General features: G+C 34.9%; 1 protein-coding gene across 36 annotated transcripts in view; it reads right to left on the reverse strand.

Moving 5' to 3' along the window:
* Positions 1 to 24904, reverse strand: part of enc (R3H domain containing protein encore) — a 107566-nt gene that overhangs the window by 13138 nt on the left and 69524 nt on the right. For 12 of the 36 annotated variants that reach the window (XM_073985556.1, XM_073985559.1, XM_073985560.1 and 9 more), the window contains 11 exons: positions 12668 to 12830; positions 8516 to 9677; positions 8308 to 8449; positions 8084 to 8234; positions 7702 to 8028; positions 7418 to 7638; positions 1126 to 1466; positions 886 to 1061; positions 549 to 815; positions 416 to 475; positions 26 to 350 (listed from right to left, as the gene is read on the reverse strand). In XM_073985556.1, the coding sequence (XP_073841657.1) occupies positions 26 to 350; positions 416 to 475; positions 549 to 815; positions 886 to 1061; positions 1126 to 1466; positions 7418 to 7638; positions 7702 to 8028; positions 8084 to 8234; positions 8308 to 8449; positions 8516 to 9677; positions 12668 to 12805 (3310 nt within the window). In that variant the 5' untranslated portion in view covers positions 12806 to 12830. Of the gene's footprint in view, positions 1 to 25; positions 351 to 415; positions 476 to 548; positions 816 to 885; positions 1062 to 1125; positions 1467 to 7018; positions 7268 to 7417; positions 7639 to 7701; positions 8029 to 8083; positions 8235 to 8307; positions 8465 to 8515; positions 9678 to 12667; positions 12831 to 24904 lie in introns of all 36 variants that reach the window. The other 24 variants (XM_073985546.1, XM_073985548.1, XM_073985549.1 and 21 more) reach the window with 3 other exon arrangements.

Consider the following 24904-nt stretch of genomic DNA (forward strand, 5'->3'; position numbering starts at 1 on the left):
TTGTCATGTGTTATTCAGTACTTACCATTATATGGATAGGGATATCCAATTGGATACGTTGTCATGGGTATTTGCTGAATTTGACCTGTTGTGGATGCCGGCGTAGTAGCTGTCAACGGTGCTCCTGTTGTTTGAAACTGTTCACCGGAGTAAATCACCTGGCCAGGATAAATAGGAGTGCCATTTGTTGTTGCGAATTGGGCAGTTGGATAAGCAGCTACTGGTACCATCGTCGTTGTACCACCTGTTGGATATAGCGCCTGGGATCCAGTTGGCAAAATATTCGTCGATTCCCCCCGTTGCTGGGATGGGTCGAATACTGGCATCAAATATCCCTGGAATTCCCCTTCCTAAGAGCCAATATATGTATAAACATGAAGCCCACCAATCCATTTTAAAGTTGATATAAACTTACCATAGGCGGTGGATAAGCGTAAATCATTCCCTGGGGAACAGCATAAATGCTTCCATCAGGCTAAAAGAAAAAAAAAACGTATAAATTACAATGTTCATCTACAAATTTGATTACGCCTGTAACGCCAACATACCGCTTGCTGATATGTTGTAGTACAATATGGATTACTTCCATTTGGAGTATTTGTATGAAATACTGTAGAACCATCGGGAGCCTGGTAACTTTGAGTCCAACTAGTTCTCGGTTCCTCGGAAGACCGTTTGGTCAGTGTGTCACTGTTGCTAAACGGAGTAGACCGTGCCGAATGGGGTGTTTCACGATTATGAGTTTGCTGCTGTTGGTGATGTGTATGTTGATGCTGTGATGGTGTCACAACACCTGTAGGCGTCTGACTCGAATTCTAGGGGCGAAAATGATTGAGAGTAAAATTTATTTGAGCAATATCACATTAGCACCACATTAAAAAATACCTCAAATTTTGGAACGTCTTCCGTCTCGCTTATGGGAATATTTGGACTTGTGGCTTGGTTTTTAAATTTTTGGACTTCAATGCGATCGTAGTTCTTCGTCGATGTTGTGGTGGTTATACTGAGGCATCCATTGGCCGAATTATCACATTCATCATTGTCATCTTTATTGGAAATATCTGAAACCAAGGAACAATATGCACGATACGATAACGGTTTGAAATCATTTGATTCACTACTTACCACCTCCTTCCAAATAATTCATATCACCCACGTTCTTGCCCATCGTTTCATCGTCTTCGTTCATTGTTTGCGTTGACGATTCCGACACTGCCTCCACAGCTGGCGGTGGCGGTGTTTCGTCCATAGGACTGAATTGTTGTTGGCACTTCTGCTGTTGCGACATTTGATGACCTTTATTTGGTTTCTTTCCAGTATTTTGTATTACATTGCATTGTTGTGGTGAAGAGATGTTCTGCGTCGAATGATATACGTTGGAACCGGAACCACCACTACCATTGTTATCACCAACAGTCATAGCTTGATTTGGCGGAGGATTGGACGGGTCAAAGTGATAGACCGTACTGGAAGTGAAGAAACAAACATTATAAATAACAAGGATAATTTCTACAGGGCACACAGTTTGCACCAATGATAGTAAATTATGTCGTGATATTATCTTGTTTCAAAACTTCACAATTAGTGATTTATCGAAGCCCAGGCATTTAAAAGAGCACCGTTATGCTGGTTAATTTTTGCACATTTGTAGAAACATGTTTTCAATTATTTGTTGTTTATAATCAAACAGATTCGAGAGAACTTAATGCACATTCATAATACATATAGGATGGGAAAGTGCAAAAAATCGACTTTCAAACTTCAGTGGAACATAACTTATGTAATTTTTATGTAAGTAGTTGCAATAACTTAGCATTTCTTTATATAAAATTTAACCATTTTAATTAAATTTAAAAACAAATAAATCGACCTCTTCAATTGTTACAGAAAACAAACACCCTAAATCACTGATCGTGTGTTTAAAATGGGTGTCACATTCTAGCAGATAAAAAGACAATACACAAATTTCTCATCTTTAAAATGTTATAATGTTGTAAACATAAAGTTGTTAATTAATTTCATTGTTGTCAAAAGTATAACGGTCCAGTACTTTCGAGTTATTTGCCTGTCTAATACATATATTCCAATTGGATGTTTCTAGACCATTGTTGACCGCGAGCATAGGCATTTGTGTTACTTGCGCTTACGCAGCTTGTGTGGGTATATTTTTTGTGTGTAAAACTAATGGTGGTGGTTTTGTGTTCTGCCGCTAATTGCGTAAGCATCGCTGGCTTGGCCATCAGGGTTCTAGACCCTACCCACTACCAGCTTTAACCACGGTTTAGTGTACCGATATCATATCTCTATGAAATCTTGCTATCTGGACTTCCGTTTGGCAGGCCCATGTCTTTTATATAATTACTAGACAGCGGAATCCTATGCAAATGCATATATGGTTAGGATGGTTGTAGAGAAAATCTGATTAGACAAAAACTCGTTTTATCACAAAATAAAACGAATTAGGCCCAGAAATTTTTGCATATCGTGCATATTTTGACGTATTTGCATAAAATGAGCATATGCAAAACCATATGCAAAAATATATACAAGGATTTGTGGTCTAAATATCCCACCGAAATGGCTGTAATTTGGTATTAAGTCTTGGTTAGGAGTATGAAACATTACACCTGAAATTTGTCGGTATAGGTCTACGCCTTCATATAGCCACCATAGAACGGTACCTCCGGATTTCTGATATTTTGAAGGCTGTGGTCTCAGTATCTCTTCGAAATGGCTCTAATTTGGTATTAAGTCTTCCTTGGGGGTATAAAACTTTCCACATGAAATTTCACGGTATAGGTCCACGTCTTCATATAGCCCCTATAGAACGATACCTCCGAATTTCTGGTATTTTGAAGATTGTGGCCTTAATATCCCTCCGAAATGGCTAAAATTTGGTATTAAGTCTTCCTTGGGGGTATAAAACTTTCCACCTCAAATTTCTCGGTATGGGTCCACGTCTTCATTTAGCCCCATAGAACGGTACCTCCGGATTTCTGGTATTTTGAAGGTTGTGGCCTCAATATCCCTCCGAAATGGCTTAAATTTGGCATTAAGTCCTCCTTGTGGGTAACAAACTTTCCACCTAAAATTTGTCGGTTTAGGTTCAGGCCTTCATATAGCTACACATACAGGGAGAAGGCTGGTCAGATTTGGAATAACGAACCTGGCTGCAAGGTATCAAAGGTAATCCGGCCCAACCTCTCCAAACGGAAGACCACTTCCCTACTCTCTATGAGAAAACCCGACCTAAAACTAATGATTGGAGTTATCACGGGACACTGCAGGATAAGATCAATGACCTGCAAATGGGATAGAGATGACCCCACGGACTACTGCAGATTATGCGAAGACGAAGAAGAAACAGAGACGATTGAGCACTTATTATGCCGTTGTCCAATGCTCAGGACCAGGAGAATTCAAACAATGGGTGAACATACGTTATCATCTCTGACAACATTCTGCCAAGCCGAGCCGACAACACTGCTTCTTCTCGCCAAGGGTCTGAAGTGGCTTCAACACGAACAAACTACAGCATCTTAATACGGCAAACCTCCTTACTCGCTCCCTCTCTCTTTACAAATAATTTCTCAATCCGTAGCACTTAATCATTCTCAACTATCTTCTAATTTACTTAATTATTCCTTTTTCTTACTTCTAAACTCGATACCTCCTATGCTATTATTTCTTTTCTTTTCTCCTACCCTTACTATAGGATGAACATAATGGACCATAAGGTCTCCGAGTGGAGTGGCTGTCCAACACGACAGCTGCGCGTCCTTTAACCTAACCTAACCTAGCTCCGACAGAACGATACCTCCCGATTTTCGGTATTTTGAAGGTTGTGGCTGTGGTTACACATTTATATATTTTATTGACTTATAATTTTAAAAAGGAAATCTGTACACACAAACATTTTTGTACATATTATTGAAATTGTTGTTGCATACATAAATTGCAAAAATTTTGCATATGCACATTTTTAGGCATTTTGCATAATTTTGCAATGTCATATTTCGATTGCAATTTAATCAGAAGCCAAAAATATGCCCAGTCCCAAAATTTGACACGAATCGGACCAAAAATAGGGGTTGCATAAAATTCCGCTGTCTAACAATTACGCTAAAAGTCTAAATTATGCACAAATCTAATCTTGAATGGAGTTCAGGTTACGGCTAGAAAGCTGTCTGATTGTTGAATCACTCTCAAAGTTACAATTATGGCCATCACAACATTTTGTCAGACTTTAATGATTAGGAAGGCGAACAGGGCTTTAATTTCGGATGTTGGTCGGGTAATAACAAAGGTATGAAATTGCCGATTGTGTAAAATTGTGTTATATTTATTACATTTTCTTTTTTCCACATTTCAACGAATTAAGTGTTGTAGGGAAGAGAGACTCTAGACTATCTATTGATCCCAGTTGCTTTGATGCAAGTGGACTGATAACGAAGCTATAATTAAATATATATATAAAGTGTTCCACAATTTTATTTGTTTCTGCACCATTTTATTGTGTAATTCGAAGAATTTCTGTTGTGGTTTTATTATTTCATTTAAAGTCCGAAATTATTAAATATAACACTGTAAAAACTATTGAATGAATCTTTAACCCTTCGATTAGTGAATAAAGCTTTGTCCTTATATGAGGTAATAGTATGAATATAAACATTATGGGGCTCAAAACCCCTCCAAAAACTCCTGCTCAAAACTCCTATCAAAAATGATCGAAAATTGGCAAAAAAAAAAACTATTCGTTTACTTTTGATGTAGAAAGTTGTTGTCAGATCTAATAAAAATGATTATGGCACCAATAAGTTTTCTAACGTTTTCGCACTTATGTGGTCGCCTCAATAGGGTTTCATCTATTTTCTTTTCAACATTTTTATGAAGCAAGAATAACGTTATGAGGTATACATAACAAATTACACATATATATATATATATATATATATATATATATATATATATGTATTAGATTTGAATTGAAGACATTACCCGCTAAAATTACGAACAATTACGAACGTTTTATGAAAATAATCTGTGATGCGTTCAAACAAAAAAATATGCCAAAAAATTTTTTTCTTATTATTCCTTAATATTTTATTAATATAATATTCACTAGTCCGCTTACTAATCACCTTAAAATCTATATAAAACATAAGATCAATTTTTAACGATTTTCCACAACATTTCCTTGAAATACATGTGGAGGCCGGATATACTTCCCTTTGACGAGTTGGGAATAGATTAGAATGAAAAACGGAATGCATTTTTATGGATAACCACAAAAGTTATAAATTTATATTATAATTACTTCTCGCATAGAAAAACTTCAAATAAATTTTGCTGGGTTGTTATGTATCTCATTTGGCAACAAACATTTTGCTGGGCATATATTGAAAGATACGGATATACGGACGGTATTACAAATTTCTTTGATTATTTTTTTTTCTAACAGATTTAATAGTTGTCTTATTATGTTATTTTATACTTCTTATATTTGAGCCGCCCAGTGCTTACATCGATTAACTCCATAAAACGAAACGTTGAGAAAAGCGATGATGAAATGTATGCTTGCCATTGTAAATCCGTATATTTGCCACTGTTTATTTGTAATTTAAAGGTGCTAATCTTTATAATTCAGGAAAGATATTTTTAATATAAAAAGTTGTGACTATATCGAGGGCATTGACATTAAAATTTAGGATTTTTCAAAAGTGGAGTTAATCGATGTACGAGTTGTTCAGTGCATTTAACCTGGAACAAAATGTAACTTGTAATAAAAATAATAATAAAAATAAAATAAACTAAACAACAAATATTTGCATTTAAAAAAAGACGCGTAGCAGATTAGGACACATTTGCATTGCGATTATGGTTACAATTACAATTATGGTTACAATTACAATTGGAAGCAGTTGAAAAAAGGAAAAGCTGGCAGGGTGTGTTATGTGAACAGGTAATTTACAAAATCTTGCGAGTACAAATAGCGTACCAAAGGTCAATCAAGCTGCATACAAATTTTTTTTTTAGTTCAAATGCGTACTATATTGGTCAGTATTACAAGATCTGGTTTCAAAGTTTTCAGTTAAAACACCAAATTAAATATCATATGAATCTGTCCAACCAATAACTTCTAATAAAGACCAATCATTGTGGATTTGTGGTGCGTACGTATGTATTTATGTTTATAGTGCAGGACGTAAATGAATAAAGTTCCTTTGAATTATTTACAAAGTTACGAAAGCCTTTAAATAGAATCATTTGAAATTGAACTTCCATATCTGGAAATTGTTGAATTTAAAATTTGTCCAAATATGCGTGTATATCACACTCAACTTTAATTTCTGGTTATTTTATCCGATTCTCTTTCAAAATAAAAAATACAAACCTTAATATCGATTTACTCCATAAAAGATCCTCATCGAATTCATAAGGATTGGAATAACTATTACTCCTATATGGGTTATATCTTACCTATCAACATTTGCGAGATTAAGGGATCAATTATAGATTGGAACTCAACTGTAGTTGTGTTACCAGAAGAGAAAATTATACAATAAGTGAAACGACAGAAATTGTCAAATTCATTCAATATCAGTGTTTTGAACTTTCCGCTATTAATTTTGTTGTAAAAAGTATGCATTTTATATATAAAGATTTAAAATATTAATCGAGCTAAATCATCAGTAAAGTAGAACATTTATACCTAAACTACTCAATATACAAATTTTGTGTTAGAATCTTACGAGTTAAGCGGTCAAAATGTATTTCGATCCCTAAAGTTTAGGCTCCTTATTCTAGGGAATATATGTTACTCATGTTTTGACTAATGCTACGCCTTTTAATAATTAAAATGGAGTGCTTGCCTAAGAATGTGGCCAAGGAATATTAAACCCAATGAAGACACATATGTATGTATGTTTGTTTGAATGTTATGTTTGATTTAGTGGTGACAGGAAGTAGAGCTTAAAATTGTAATTTTGTTTGATTGCAATAAAGTTTTGTAAATTACCCGTCTGAATTTAGGATAGGCTGTAGGGTTTGAGGATTGATAAGAACGCTGCCTTTAGGCACATTTGAAATATCGGTTACGGCCCAAACAAGTCCACAAGGAGGCAGCGATGTTGTTGTATCAATGTTCTCTCTATTTACGGTGACTGGGGAATAATCTGATGTATGCTGGTCATCACTGCCGCTATAAGCGCCGGTTGGTGATGGTGTGACGGAATCGGACTGGACCGATTGTGTTCGTGTTTTATAGCTAAACAACGGATTGACAAAATAAATTTTTATCCATTCTTATGCTCGAAATTGTATTCTTTTTTTGTCTCCACACAAAATAAGTTTTTGCAAACAAATATAAAAAACACTCGATATTTTTAACTTGAAGAGCGATAAAAATAAAACTTACCCGCTACTAGAGGGTGACAGCCTCCATGATGTACTCGATTGATTTCCGATTGAATCCTGTTTGGAGAAGATGCGATTATTATTTCCAGGGCCACTACCACCACTGCTGCCTTTATTCGAGTTGGTAGAATCGCCACGCATTAAAGGAGGGCCACCGCCCTGCGAATAATTGCTGTAATTACTTCCCTTGTTCACCACACTACCAGAACGACCATCTGGAGACTGAAATTGTAAATATATATTAAATATAAATGTAAAAACAAATAAACGTTCTTCTTAACATACACTTTGTATCTTAAGAACTTTTCCACTAGAACGACCACGGGAAAATGACTGTTGTTCAACTGAACTGGTCCAACTGATGTAATTGTTATCATCATCCGTACTTCCACCGCATGCTTCATTCTGGCTACGATTAAAAATACGTGAACGGGCGCGATCATAATCTTCTTCGCGTTCTTCAAAGCTCTTCGCCTTGCGGTCCAACATGCCACCACGATCAGGACACAAGTAACTACTTTGGCGCGCCTCGTCGAAGCTATGAGTGTCGCGCTTTAAAATAGACTTCCGCGTATCATCGCGGTTATGGATGACTAACGTCTTAAATCGTATCTAGAAAAATTATGAATGAAAACAAGCTTAATTTCTAACTGTTTGCTTAACTTACGTCTGGTATGCGAGTATTTTTAGTCGGTGCCACAATAACGCATTGTTGCGTTTCTGTGTCAACATTATGTTCCATGCCAAAAAAAGCTGCAGTTCGATGTATTAACATACGATTGTAAGACGAGGCTTGCGGGAAGCGTATTTCACCCCGACTATGCCAAATCATGAAAAGAGAAGACGTTGATTCGATACTCATTCAAGCTGAAAATTACTATTCGTTCATACCTTCCTTCCTGGACAAATTCAATAAGATCCTTCTCTACTTTCAGAAGGAACTGGCGATCTTTGACGTTCTTGTTCAGAGTCTCTTTAAAGAAACTGAGGAGATCGGTTCCTCCGTGGTCTGTGTATTGCTCGTTGGAATTTTCTGAATTTGTGAAGACTAAAGAAATAAAAATTGATACAAATTATTGAAAGTGCACTTGATACGCACCTCTAGAAATGAATCCCGATGTGTTGTTACTGCTGTTCAGACTGCCGTCCATGCTGCCACCTCCACTGGGACCACCACCACTTGTATTGGAATTGTTGCCGCCACAGGATCCACCACCACCACCTATATTTTTCAAACGTGGCTTTGACCCCTTGGAATTTGAATTTGTGCGGTGTTTTTTATTTCCACCGGAACGTTGCTGATGATGTTGATGTTGCTGGCTGTGCTGCTGTTGTTGTGGTTGTGATTGTTGGGTGTCCAGGTAATGCATGTCTTCGCTAGAATTTACACTATTTTGACTATCGTTGCGCGGACAACGATTCTCTTTGTCGTAAATAATGTAAGACGTTTGCTGCTGCTGATGATGACTTGCTTCGTTTGGATGCATTTGATAGTTCATTGGAGAGTTATATACGCTATTCGTTTGAGAAGAAGTGCCATGCTGCTGCTGTTGTGGCTGCTGAGAACTGTCCGTAACTTTTAGAGCCTTTTGCAAAGCACTGCCAGCACTGTATGACTGCTGTTGAGTTTGGCTGTAGCTCTTGTTGGAAGAGCCAGAGTTCGAGTTGCTTGTGGCTTTATTGTGCGTATCGTTAATACCTGATACATCGCCATTTGCTTTTTTAGTATTTCCCGTATTCCCTTCACTGTTGATGCCGTTATTATTAAGACTATTAGACCGATGGCTAGTTGGTGGCTGTTGTTGTTGTCCGTTACTATTGTGACCGCAATTGGTACCACCTCCTCCCCCGCCCCCTGAAGTGCCAGCACCTCCACCGCCTTTGGATTTGGGAGGAGTTAATTTTGGAAATTCTGTTTCATTACACAGTGCAACATTAGTATGTTGTTGCTGCTGCGTTTGTTGGGATAGCTGTTGTTGCTTATGTTGACTAGTAACAATCACAGATGGTGTATCTATTATTGGAGAATTGCCTCTTGTTGCTGATGAAGATTGTGTATGCAATTTATTGTTGTTATTATTGCTATTACTGTTGTTATTAGACTCGTTAACATCCATGTGATGATGCTGTTGCTGGTAACCATTCGGAGATAACTGTGGCTGCGAAGAAGACTCTGATGTTCTGGGTGTGGGAGTTCGCGGTGGTGATGTGGCCTCACGCATGGCATGGCTCCGTGTCAAATGTTTGCCCTTCATAGTACCCTTAAAATAAAAAAATTAAAAAATAAAAAAACATAATAGAATCTGAATAAAGAAAAATATTTACAAATCATAGTTTGCAAATGCAAGTATAGTTTGTGGGATTGCAGAGATTCTCTCATTTTAACTGTTGAAAAAAAAAAACAGGGATGGGATCGTATGGCTGACCTACAGGGATTTCTCAAAATATTCAAAGAATGTTCCGAAAAATTGAGAAAAATATCCAACTATGCGTTTTTCCCCTTTGATCTGAAAGCAAAAATTCGGCTGGCACATATCGTTATTTCCTACATTACCGAGAAATGAGAGCTCATTACTCTCCGCAACACCAGGCAGTACATACATAATGGCTTACACTTAACTATGTACTTAAAACTTTGAACACATATAGCGTTTTCTATTGCATTTTCTGATTTTTTCACAATAGTATTTTATTTTTATCGGTTTTTATGTGCTCATTATATTACTCGTCTCTATTTGATAAAAAAATATACTCTTCTTAGTCGAAATAACTGCATGTCTTAATGACGTTATGTATTATTTATGTAAATTTAGAAACGGAATTGTAAGGTCATGTTGGAATGCAAATCAGGTTGTGAGTCAAAGTGACGCATCATAAAGAGAGTGAAACAACAACCATTGTCGTTTGATAATTTCAGATGCAACAAATCAATCCGTATTACATATTCATATTCTGTACAGCACAGTACTCGGGGGGTTATTACTCACAAATAATTTAGCACTATAAAATACCTTTTTAGAGAAATATTAACGAACACCTGACACACTACATTCATACTCGGATGGTACAATAACACTGTGGAACAAATTCAGCTTAGCAAAAATTAGGTCCATTCTGAGAGAGGCGGGCAAAAATAGAAGTTAAATTAGAAGACCCATATCGAGCCATTTGTTTATATTAATTCGAATTTTTTTATTAATTGACCCTCAAGATAGCGTTTAGAGGGGCAATTCTTTCTTTTTCTCACAACGGATTTCTATCATTTTTCATTAAAAAAATAATTTTTTAAACAAACAGCTAAGAGTGTTTTAACATTTTGGTTTTTATTAATATTTTGTATTTTTAACGACAAGACAGGACAAGAATTTCGAGCTATAGCGGACTCGACTTCAAATTGCTATGCTTTGCGTTTGAAGTTTATTTGCTATATACACATCACAAATCACCCTCAACGCATTGTTTCCCAGCAAAATAAATTGGAAGTAGTGCAATTTGGACTAGTTCTGTCACGGAGTCGTGAATAAGGCACTCCAGTCCTCACATTTTAACTGCATTTGGATGCAATCCAAAGAATCACATCCACTTGTCACTTTTTAACAACATCCGGATGCAGTTCAGCGGAGTCGTGAAAAAGGCACTCCAATTCCTCACAATTTAACAGCATCCGGATGCAGTCCAAACGGTGTCGTGAAAAAGGCACTCCGTTCGCTACATTTTATTAGCAGTTGTTAGAGATCCCTACATGTACATAAATCAGTTTGTACATCTCTACAGATAAGCGTGTTAACATTTCCAAACATTTGTTAATACAAACTAAATAATATTTAATTTGTGAACATTTTTCCGGTAACTCACGAGAAGAAAATTTCCGAATGGAATGCTGTTGGAGTCGAAAACTTAACTGGTGATGGGAAGACAACCCATTTAGCAGATGAAAAAAAACAGTTCAGCTTGGATTAAATGGAGAGCGGAGGAAACACGCATGTTTGCGATTGAATTCAATGGAGAATTTTCATAATTTGTGTTAATGTAATAAAGTTCTTAATATTTTTGTTTTACACAAATAATAAATGCATTTTTTTTCTGGGATATTTTGTAATGGCTTGCACAATTTCCGCCGAATGCCTGTATCAGAACACGTGCTTTGGACTGCCTCCTATTCTACGCCAAAGGGTTAGTTAAAATGCTATGCCAAAGAGTCAGTTAAAATGCAGTGCCAGAGGGTCAGCATAATTGCAGTGCCAAAGGGTCAGTTAAAATGCAGTGCAATGGAGTGCCTCTTTCAGTAGTCACGCTCTTGTGAAAATCATGAGTGAAAATTCATAATTTGATGCACTTCCAGATCACTTGTACATATCATTTATCTGCCTCTTTGGAGGCAAACTTTTTGCTGGGTTGCTATTGTAAATTTTTGGGCATTAAAATTAATTATGACAAGACAAATTAAATAAGGTTTAACGATTCGTGGTCCTAGTAATATGTTGAAATAAATAGACAATTCCATATCATTATGATTTAAGGTGCGCGAATATTTTGAAGATTGATTGACATAATTTTGAACAATGAACAAGTGTAAAACAGAACAAATGAATCATTAATGATAAACAATAATAATCCTATCAAGTAGGGAGACGAACTACATGACGTTATGCCAAAAGCCAACTGTAGTGTCTAATAGAAGAACAATACACCTTAAAACCTTGAACTCGGTATACAAAATTGCGTAATTGTTTGTGTATAAACATTACGGTTTTCTAGGAAACTCGTGGTGATTGACACACAAATTCCAAGAAAACTCACGGTTAGTATGAACTTTCCACATTGCATGTCTGGATTTTCAGTATTTTCACCATTACGTCTTGGTTGTCGACCGACCACACACAACCCATCTATGGGCAAAATGTTGGTAGGGTTGTATTCATACCTCTTTTCATCCTTAACCTCCGCCTCGTTCTAACCTTGGCACATCGAACGAGTTAATGGCAGCTACACGAGCGGAATAATACTCTTTAGGAACTTACCTGAGTGTGTATGTATGGCTCTGTGTGTGAGTGTGTATAAGTCTGTGCAAAATCCTTTGAACGCAATGGAAATGAAACATGCGCAAATCAGCAATAACTTGTTTGGAATTTTCACATCTGACTCAGAATTAGGTGACTACGGACTTGGGAGTATGTCGAGTGGAGAAGTAGATCTCAAATAGGTTGGTGTAGTATGTTATGTTGACTAGATGTGACATTCTGGTACTTACCCTTCGATTCATTCCAAAGCTATTTTGTCGACCCAATGACTCTTCGCTGTTGTATTCCTTTTGTTGTTGTGCTTGATTGGTTGATGACATATTTGGAATATTTGTAGCCATTGCTACCTGGGACTTTGTGGAACTCATAATCACAGTTAATTTATTTTTTATCCTGGAAATAAGTAAAACAAACTTAATTTTAGTATGAAACGTTATAACAATGCATCAGACATGCAGGTACATATGTGTATTAGATTATATCAAATTATCTATAGTTAGCTTTAATGCAATATCCGTGTATATATGTATGTACATCCAAAATGTTTATTGTAAAGTTGTATGTTCAAAAATCATGTTTTATTCTTTTGCGCTTTCGTTTTTCATCGACAAAACTCTTGCATTTCTGTGGCCGTTAGTGTCCATCCAAGTATTTTGAAATACGTGCACATGTATATACAGTTCAGATACTGTAATAGCGTCCCTGCGGGGAAATAAATTAGTTTAAAAGTAGTTTATAACTAGTTTAAAAATAACCACAACTGGTTATTTCTCGATTATTTTCCTTACGCCAACTGTTTAACATGGGGATGAACAAGGCAGTGGACAATTGTCCATCTCTGCACTACTTTTAACTAGTTGTAAACCAACTATGTTTGACTAATTTATATCTAACTATTTTTCGACTTTTTATAGTCCGTTTAAAAATTTTGTTTCTGCCTTAAAGAGTAGTGAAAAAACATTTTTTTGTTTATTTTTTTATTTCTTTAAATTTTCTGTTTTACTTTTATCTTTGACTTTTTATTTTGACACCAGTTGTTTCTCAGTTATGTTTCTTTGTTGTTCCTTTTTTGTTATGTCGAGTATATCAAAACTGGCTTGTATAATTACATGTTGCGTTTATATCGAAATAATTACGAAAGTGTATATGAGAATTATTTGCGTAGAAACACATTATTGAACAGTCAACGTTTTGAACTGGTTGATCTCTAGATGAATTTTCAACTAATTTATAGTTGGTTGTAGAATAATTGCTTTGTAACTGACTATTTTCAAACTGGTTGATCGCTAGTTGAAAAGTAGTGCAGAGATAGTCAGTTGTCAATTTTTTTAGTTTCCGATCTGGTTGATTTATAGATTACTTTTCAACCAATTTGTAGTTAGTTGTAGAACAATGCATTTATTCATTACTATTTTTTCAACCAGTTGAGAAAAATCTCTGCTAATATGAGATGCGTATAATACGTTTATATATGACTGGATTTAGTAAATCCTTGTTTGTGTCCAAACAAATATATGTTTCGATTTCCCGCTGATGACTTCAACTTTGAGGAAAATGTGTTTTGTTTCGCAACTAAGGAGAAGCTTTAAACGGTGTTTCTATATATTTTTTTCTTTTTAAAAGTTTTTAGTTTTTATAAATAATTTCATTCCGTCTTTCTTTTATTAAAGTCTGTTATGTATTTCTTTGGAATTTTTATGTACCTATGTGTCTGTTGTTGTTTTTGCGTTTGGTATTTCTATGCCTTTCAATAAACCACCACCATTTATAAATGTGTGTATATGTTAGAAATATGTGTGTATATGTTAGAAATATGTGTGTATATGTTAGAGTGAGCATACATTTCAATGTGTTTTACATTGAAATTAACGCTCCCTTGCTCTCAGTAAGCGCCCACTTGTGCATGTGTTTGTTTTTTGTGGCTTTTGGGTTTGTATTATGTTACAAATATTTGTTTGCACCCAAACATAAATTTGTCTGCAGGACCCAAACATATGTTATGTTTGGGACTGATTGCAAACAAATACATGTTTGCTGTAAAATATGTTTGGGACATATGTTAGAGAGGCCTTTTTTCCTCCGTGTAGAAATAACATAGGATACGCTTTTACATTAACTTTATAGCCCTTACATCATTTCCCAGCACACAATTCTATTGTCAACAAAAATAAAAAAAATACGCTTGATTTTCTGTGTAGGGTTACAATTACTATTTTGTATAAAATTTACGACAAAAGTCAGATACAAAGATGTTTTATACTCCAGTTTTACATCCATATCAAAATGGAAGTAATCCGACGAAAGTGAAATATAATTAATAAACAGAATTTAGGTGAAATATAATTAATAAACAGAATTTAGAGGTCTTCCACCGGTGGTTTAAGAACCTATTCCGAACTATAAAATAATTTTTGCTATACTATGCAGTAAAGATAAGACTAGCAGCTTCATGGACTATACAGTTGCAAAAATGTTCTATGGATCGTTTCCTAAAATTTTTAATTCAAAACTTTATTTCCATGGAACAAAAATCGGTGAAATTTTGGTAATATACTAAATTTGTCGATAAGTTAGCAACTAAAATTACTAAAATAAAGTTGTCGGTAAGACCTACCGATAGCGACAGTATTGTCATCTTTTATTTGTATGTAATTTTCATTCATATTTTTACGTTTTAATTTTACCGATTTTTGTCGGTAACCAAATAATGAGTCACAGAAGTCCACTACTATAAAGTTCATATGTTTTATTTGCAAATAAAGAAGCTACAGCGTTCATTCATACGTTTCAAAAGTTGTCTGAATATACATATTCCTTATTTTGTTCAATTTTGTTGGTATCCTCTAGCAGACGTCCTTCACCTCTTCAGCTTTGTCATCTTTGTAAGTCCTTATGTTATATTTTTCATTAATTGCGAATGCAAATGATGAGTGGATCAGATGTTGCCAACAACATATTCAAACAAATCTTCGTTGACACAATTTCGTGATATTTTTTCTGGTATTGTGCTCTCTATAAAATTTGTAATGATTGTTCGTTCTTTGCTGAGCTTCTCTTGATAGATCTCCGATTGCTACTAAATGATGCTTAACCCATTTAAAGCCACTGGTCGTTTAAACGCAAACAAAAATGGTTGCAAAAATTGAAGTAAAACTTGGATATTTTCGCACACATTTGTGGATATTTTCTGCATTTTCTTATAGTATTGTCTGTTATCTGTCTTTCCATGCTCATAAAGCTTTATTTGGCCTATGCATCTCTCCAACTCTACAAAATCGACTTTTTTGTAGTTTTCGACTTTTGATGAAAAGTTTAAATATGCGATACAAATGAATCATAAAGTCGAGAATTTGTTAGGAGTATAGTAAGAGTATTTTCTCAATCAAAACCAAGGGATTGGCACGGAAGAATACACCTATATTATTACCCTTCAAAGGGGCGGGGTAGATCCCCTATACCCTATTTTTTAAAAATGTTATATTTACAATAATTGCAAATGTATCTATTTGGAAGTTAATTTGCGAGACAATTGTGGTTGTGCCTTCGACCTTACACACTTTTTAGGACCCAAAGACTTGACCACACCCACTTTTTAAAATATGTTACATCTACAAACCTACTGAACCGATTTTCCTGAAAATTTCATGGAAAATAGTAAGCGTATTTTCTTGAATTTTGAAGGGGGCATATTTAAAAAACGCCTTATCTTTATGAATAAAAATCAAATGCTGTCATAACCCAACTTCCAATTTTCAATTTAAATCTTTTCTGCAAAAACTACTGAAATTGTCAGGGAATGTACAGGGATAGCCCCCGAAAATAGGCTACATATTTTATTGAATTCCAGAGGAGGCGGGGTACCTCCCCTATGCGATATTTTTAAAAAACGTTATATTTGCAAAAAATTATGCATGTATCGGTTTAAATGGGACGATCAGTAAAGGAAGTAACTGATACCTTTAGGAAGGTCGAAGCAGAATCTGCGAAAGTGGGTCTGGCGGTGAACGGCGAAAAGACCAAATTGATGGTGTCGACGCGCAAAGCGTCCATAGAGCTCGGACCAACTGTGGAAGTTGGTACCTACAATTTTGAGGTATTTAAAGACTTCGTCTACCTCGGCACTGCCATAAACACAACAAACAACATCAGTTGTGAAATAAGAAGAAGAATTGTATTGGCCAACAGATGCTACTATGGTTTAAGTAAGCAATTTAAAAACAAAGCCACATCTCGTTAAACAAAAATAACGCTTTACAAAACGCTGATACTACCCGTGCTAATGTATGGCTCCGAAGCATGGGTACTTGCGCAAGCAGATAAGGCAGTTCTTGGTGTGTTTGAGAGGAAAATTCTCCGAAAGATCTACGGGCCGATTTGCGTTGACGGTGAATATCGACGTTGTATGAACCACGAGCTATATAAGCTATACAAAGACATGAATATAGTTAAACGTATCGAGATGCAACGATTGCGTTGGCTAGGCCATATCATGAGAATGAGCGATGATGAACCCGCTAAAAAGGCGTATGAATACATGCCACATGGCGGTACACGCAGAATCGGCAGGCCTAAGCTTCGATGGAGCAAACAAGTGGATGAAGAAATGGAAAGGCGCGGTATTCCAAAAAGTCAAGCGAAAAACAGAGAGGAATGGAGATCTTTTCTTAGTTCGGTCTATGGAACAAATGTTCTGTAATGGGCCAACTAAGTAAGTAAGTAAGTAAGTATCGGTTTAAAAATTTACGGATTAATCTACAATCTGTTTTTTAAATATGTCATAACTCCAATACTTCCATAAAATTTTCAGCAAAAGCTCAATGTTTGCCGTTGTTATGCATATTTTATGAATTTCGGAAGAGGTGGGGTACCTTCCCCATGCCTTTCTTTAAAACGCTATATGGTAATATTCAAAAATGTTTTACAATCGTTGAAGTTGAGGTTCACCATTTAATAAGTCGCGAACTGTTAATATATTTTATAAAATATGAATACATTTATATATATTGAAGTGTTTAAGCTACGATCTCATAATATGGACCATAACAAATAATTTTCGTGGAAGCTGCGCTGGTGGTAATATAAAAAATGGGTAAAAATGTGTTGAAGTTAGCAAGTTTTTTTGTGTTTTTTCTTGATTTCTGGTAAAACCAAGGAAAATTCAGACCTGAGCTCAAAGAAAGAATTGAAGAATACCCCTTGTGCAACATGGTTTTAATGTATGACTTCTCGATATATACAGTGCATCCCCCTTAAATCGATGCTGACATTTTGAAGTTTTGAAATCGGGGTTTTTGGAATTTTTCTTATAATTAGAGGGCGCAACCAGATAATGAACTAAACTATTTATTGGATTGTAGAACTCGTAATTCCACGTCGTTTGATGTATATCTCATGGGTGTGCTCCGTACAGCTCCCTAGTAATAGGAGTCCAAATTCGAATTTTTGGTGCGTAATTTTTCTTTAAAAACCTATTTTTTGGCTTCAAAATTTACAACTGTGATTCAGGTACACTTGAACCCCGCGTGATTTTCGTTTTTTTCCGCGCCGGATTTAATGAGCCCTACCGCGATCGAATCCATCCACTAAAACCGCTGATATAGATACCCTGAAAATAGGAAAATAAGCGCAATTTTATTTCGACTTATCCGCATACTAAACCGCGATTTCCCTTAAATTTTTTTACATAAATGGAATCCTTTATACGCGATTATAATATTTGTCAAAAAGGTGTGTCATAAGTTACAGAGATTCGGGAGTAGTATTCGTATTTAACCAAAAATAGAATCAGGTAGCACATCCGCGGTTCTTTACGAATCTGTATAAAATTTGTCTTATTGACGTATTTTTAACAGGGGGTCACTGAAATCGGATGCGCCTTATAATCATATGAACATCGCGTTATTTTTACCCACATGAAGCATTTTGGTGTAGTAAGATGCAACTGATAGCACACTTTGGTCGCTGAATGAAACATGGAAAAATGCAAACATATTGACAGAGAAGCACTCGCTCTATGCGAAAAGCACATGCGCCTCAACTGATTTTAACTATTTCGCGCGTTATACGGTTTTTAACTTTTACGTTTTTTCTTTGATTGTAATGTCAATATCACTCTTTATTTCCTAATTCTAGTGCTTATCACACTAAGCAATTATACTTTCACGATGATAAACTATTTTCCTTGAAGAGGTTTTAGCAAAATAATTCAGGTTTTGTTTGGAAATTTAGCGAAATAATAGAATAACTCCCAAAAAATGTTCTCAAATTTTTCGTATTAAACCAAAAAATATATTCTTGAAATTATGTTCCAACAATAAACTTTTGTCATTTGTTGTAGCTGCAATATGCAATTTAAAATCCCAATCTATAAATTTTTGGTCTCACATTTTTCTGGACATTGTCTAGATTCTGTACGTATTTTTAATTTATTTTTTAGACATTGTTATGGACTCTGAGTTAGAATAAATAAAATTTACTCCAAGATTCCTTCATTATTTTTTTATTTTCCGCGAAAATGAAAATAAATTTAGCAAATATTAAGGCGTCTACGGATAGATATTAAATGTTGTTACCGATTTATATATACATTTTGGTATTACAACACAAAGGGAATTTTTAAATATTTTTTCTTTATAAGGGAATAAAACCCCCCATAACTTTTGGGCGCAGCATCCAATTTTGTGAACGCGAACAGATTTGAAACCACGATTTTTTTCTTAACCCATGTACCAAAAATCGTGAATGTGCTTGTAAAAAATTTTTTTAATTTTTTTTCGATGGAATTGTAAAGGAAATTTGAAATTTACCATATGTATAAGCCAAACTTATGATCAGCATACATTTTAGTAGGCAATGAAGTTGTGTGCACCCTAGGTACATATTTGGTGCCAAAATACCGGACCACGCCCACTTTTTTTTTCAATGTTATATCTTGAAAACTAATGACCACGCCCACTTTTTTCAAAACATTATTTTTCCAAAACTACTGAACCTAATTTTCAGAAAATGTTCAGGAATGTCCCGTGGTCCAAAATGCTATATATTTGTAGGCTAATTTCGGGGTCTATTATTTTATAATCGCTATATTTGCTAAACTTATGAGTGCATCGGGTTGCAAATTAATTTTGAGTCAACGGTGGTTGCGGCCCCGATCAAAAAAAAATTATATATTTACAAATTTCCTTAAATGGTGAAGTTCAACCGTCCATCAACTAAAACATATAAGTCGCAATAAGGGGGAGAATTCGACTTAACCATTTTTTAACATTTATAATTAGATCGCTTTAGGATAAAGACAGGGACATGGACGATAACATATTCTAAAAAGCATAAATTAGCGAAAAAATCCGACAAAGTCCGTAAGAGAAAAGAAAGGTTACAGACCAAATCTGTTTATAAATTTAAAATCCTTCTCGTGTTGACAATGGATCGAAGAAGTGAGGTAGAAAATACCTGTTTTTGAATTGTCAACCATAAAGTCGATAAAAAGTTGTCATTTAAACTCATTACGTCGGGCCAGCAACGCGGACCGGGGTCTGCTAGTTTTCATATAAAATTTTAAGTTTTCTCTTTTGTTTTTCAATTAAGTTTTCTCGCAAAAAAAATCTCGGCGATAAGTGGGTTAATGGCATCTACTCTGTGGTATAGAATGAGGTGCACATTTCATACCTACATTTTTGCTTAGTATATTCTATAAAACTGTTAACATCAATTTGTTTATTGCACATAAGTACAACGATACTTGAAATTAGATTTATATCGATCCCAGTTAGTTCAGATGCTCTTTCGAGATCACATAAGAGACTTTTAGCTGCATTCCATTATTAATATTGTAACTAAAGTATTTCTTAACCGATATTTAGAAAATATGGCTTCAAAGGTAACATTCGACCCTTTCAATGAAAGAAAAAATGACAGAAATCCTTGGCAAAAAGGTATAAGTTATTCGTCGTAGACCCCCTATGTGGTATACCAAAATTCATATCTTGACGAGATAAAGCTATTTTGAGACGAGTGTCCGTCCGTTCATTAAAAATTGTAATCACGGTACAAGCCGCAATTATGGACTAATCTTCACGAAATTTTGTATGGGGGTCGGGTTCAGACCAGAATAGACTCCTATTTTTGGCGATGAACGTGAAAATTTAGGGGTTGAAATGGACCAAAAACTAAATTTTTATCCAGGTTTTTAGGCTCTGTAGGTCGCAATGGTAGTCTGATCGGTCCGAAATTTTATGTAAGGTTTGGGTTTGACAAAGAAGGAGGAGGTTGCAATTTATCGTGATGATCAGATAATATTTAGCGGGTTATATGGAACGGAACTTTGGTGTGAAACTTGATAACATTTTTAATATATATCTTATATTTTTATCCCTGGAAGACATTTTTCGCCCACGAGAGTTATATTTGGAAGACGTTGTCTTGACCTTTCCATCGATGTCAATTATGTTGATATACGTGGTCAGATGACAGAGTTATAGTATATACAGGGACTCCACAGTTTTAAATGTGTGTGGTGTAACCATAATCACGCCAGAGCTCGCAGTTATAATGTAATACTGAAAATGCCAATAACTTTGGATCGGATAGTATCTAGTGGGTGAAATTGACCATCATTTGTTGTCGGTAAAATATCTAAATATAATGTTAGTGCATATAGGAGGGTTGGCGTTTTTTATTTGGGATGACGACTTCTATTTTGTTTTTTTCAAAACAATAAAATATTAAAAAAACGACTATGGGATTAAGCCTGACTATTTTGAAAAAAAAAAAAAACAAAATAGAAGTCGTCATTCCAAATAAAAAACGCCAACCCTCCTAATTGTGAGACCGGGCACCGTCGAAATGTTGTTTATTGCTGTAGTATGCAATACCAACAAATTAGTTATGTGTTTTTTTCGTTCAGAATCGACGAACGCATAGCAGTGGGAAAGATTTGGTTTTGTTTGCAAGTGATCAGAGTGTTTCTTTGCACACTTATCTATTTGAGCGGGCAATTGTCTAGCGTACTCATAAGTAGGTTCCTTTATCGTTTTGGTTTGTGTGTAAGAAACTATATTTATATTCCATGCTACAATCATGATAAAGAAATTCATATTTTGTTTTTTTAATTGTGCCAATTACAATGCTGTAAGAGGTTTTGAAATTTTTGTGGTAACTTTGGTAAAAAGTAGTGTAATATCTCGAAATACTGTTTTTTTAATGATCGATTCGCACGGTGCGCCTGAGAACTAACTTTAAATGAAAGGTGCTTACACCTGGGAAGTTTTTGAGGATTCTGAAACTGCAATGTTCGACTGAGCGCTTTTTAAATAAATCGCGTTAAAGTTCACAGTTTTGGGGTTTTTTAGGTTTTCATGATTTTGCTTGGAAACAGCAAGTCCTATCGATATGGGACAAGTTCTCTACAACATTTTCTTTAGTCCCATTTCGATAGCACGTGCCGTATTTAAGCGAAAGCCCTAAAACCTAAAAATGTGAACTTTGACCACGATTTATTTTGAAATTCCTCAAGCGATTTTTTTGATTTCTCATCTATGAACATTGTAGTTTCAGAACGCGAACAGCCCTACAACGACTTGTTTTTTATTTTTCTCATCTATGAACATTGTAGTTTCAGAATCCGCAAAAGCTTCCTAGGTGTAAGCACCTTTCATTTAAAGTTAGTTCAGGGGTAAAAATCACCGAAAACTTGCTTTTGGTAATTTTTTATTTTCCTAATACAAATTTTAATTTTTTGAAGAAAACGGTCCGTCTGTCCATTATAAAATAAAGAAAATAACACATAACGTGTCACAATCACATAAAATAAAAATTCATAGAAAATAGTGCCCAGAGAAAGTGGTGTAGGGTATTACATGGTCGGTCCGGTCCGACTATAGCCTTCACTTATTTTTTCACGATAGTTATCGTTATTAAATCACTTTACGAAGTTATCTGGAAAAACTATAGGTATTTTCGTCTTCCATGGACTCCAACAAAACCGAATTGGTGCATGAGAACTTCTGTACTTTCTGGTGTAGCACATTGTTATCAGGGGCCTAATTCTCGCATACGTGATCGAGTTATTTCGATCGATATTTGCCGTATTTGGATTACGGCATCCGTAATCGAATACACTTTCGAGTGGAATCTTGCGAGTATTTGCCCGCCACACATTTGCTGTCGAAATGATTATTTTTGTGCCATAAAAGTATTTTAAAGGAACATTTTGCAATAAAACTAATCAAAATCACATACTAATGACTTTTGCAATAAAATGAGTAAAAAATAGACAAAAAGGGACTGTTTCTTAAAAATGAAAAATATATTTTCCAATGCCAGAATGCGATTTTTATATTTTTACACAGTGGAATTTATTTCGGGTCACTATTACTTTTAATTTTTCACAATTTTTTATTATTTTATACAATTTTCATGTTTTCATTTCATTTTACGATAAACTTGCCGCACAAGTTTGTATGTAATATTTTAATAATATGTAATATTTTGTGTCTACCATTGGTCTGTTCCAAAACTGCAAGAATCTACTAGTTTTTACTATTTTTTCCGATAACGTAAAGGAAAAAATGTTATCGTAGTAAAAAATAGTAGCTTCTTGCAGGTTCTGGAACAGAGCACATATGTTTTCACCGTTCGATAACCGTAGGTATCAATAACTTTTTTAAATAATTTCGATCGTATAAGGGAATCCAAAAAATTCGAATGTTCATAATTTTTCTTCGAACATAAACTCGCTCGATAGCGGATGCGAGAATTAGACCCCAGCTCTTATGTCAGTAGTCACACACGCAAAGTTTGCGGTGAAGACAATGGAGTTTTTGGGTGAGAAATAGGGTGTCCAAAACCGAAACCGGTTAACCGGTTAACCGGTTTTGAGTTACAAAACCGAAACCGGTTTTCGCCAAAAACGTCATTTTCGGTTAACCGAAAAAACCGGTTATTTGTGTCGGTTAACCGGTTTTAAAAAAGTAGTAATATTTTTAAAATTTCATTACAATTGTATTCTTGAAAGTAAACTAAACATAACTAACAAAAGGTACGGCTAAATTATAAATGTCAGATACTTTTAAAATTGAAAATAATTAGTGTAAAATGGCACAATATAGTTCAATTGAACGATCTATGAAAAAACTGCGTATACGTAATAATATCACGGTTGTTTGAATGACGTTATTCATACGTTTTTGAATTATTACAGTAAACTAAGAACTTGTCGAATTTAAGGTTGTAAAGGGTAACGATAACAAAGTACATTTTGATTCCGGCACGATAATTTGAGGTTCTCAATGCAAGAAGGAGAATCCAGACTTAATAAAATGTAAATTTAATTCCTTTGGTACACAATCGTATATTTGTAAGGGCTTTTACTATTCTTAGAGCACAATTTCTGACTTATGTTTGCTGTCTCCACTTTAAGGTTGAATGTTAAATAACAAGGATATTATCAGATAATTATATAATGAAGAATTAGTTATACTTAATTTACCCATTGCCGCACATGTTTAATCAAATATTTATCAATTATGAGCAATTTTGTACCTATTTTACAAAACCGGTTTAAACCGGTTAACCGGTTTTGAAAACCGGTTTTTGAAAAAACTGAAAATTTCGGTTAACCGAAAACCGTTTTGTTTTGAAAAACCGTTTTTTGGACACCCTAGTGAGAAAGGCGCTCTGTCACAAAAACTCAATTATTTTTTATTCAATATGACAACTTACATTAATCCAAGCCATCAGGCCAAATATAATAAAAGTAAATAATACAACTTTTATGTATGTTAACACTACTCTAATATCAAAAAGGCAAAATTATAAAATAAGTAGTGCTTATGTTTTTCCTTAATTAATAAACAAAACAAATTTCAATAAAAAGGCTGAGATCAAAAAATATCATGAATAACAAGAATTCTAACGTTCAGCATAATGCAAAAAATTGAAATATAAAACAGGAATCAACAGAAGTGGGGAAGAAGTTTTTTACCGAAAGAAGCTGGTGAAACACTGAAATTCCTCAAATCATTAGGCAGGGAATTAGAAAGCAGTGCTACTCTAACTTCAATTGCTCTATCCATAAAATTTGCGCGTGTGACTATTCATAGTCAGCTAAAATTTGCTAAAACACTGAGTTTTCGCATCTAATTGTATGATTTTAGTTTCTGTAGTTTATACCCACATATTGGGTAAATACCTGGATATTTACCCATTTGTACCCGATTTACCCATTTTAATGGGTATTATCAGCAACATATCAATCATATTTATTAAATTGTCGTTAAAAATTATACAAAAAAAAACAATGGCATGTTCAGAAACGTCCCAGCGAATATTTTCCAAAAATGAAAGCACTGACAGCCTTGCAAAATGTTATGATCGCTACCAATGTCGCACTAAGGGGCCAATGACAGGTTTTTGAGGCAAAAAGTCATTTTTTTACGTCATTGATTTTAACCAAGGCCTACACATGA

This window comes from Musca autumnalis, unplaced genomic scaffold (assembly GCF_047663935.1).
Source record: "Musca autumnalis isolate F117 unplaced genomic scaffold, ASM4766393v1 scaffold_4, whole genome shotgun sequence".
NCBI lineage: Eukaryota > Metazoa > Arthropoda > Insecta > Diptera > Muscidae > Musca > Musca autumnalis.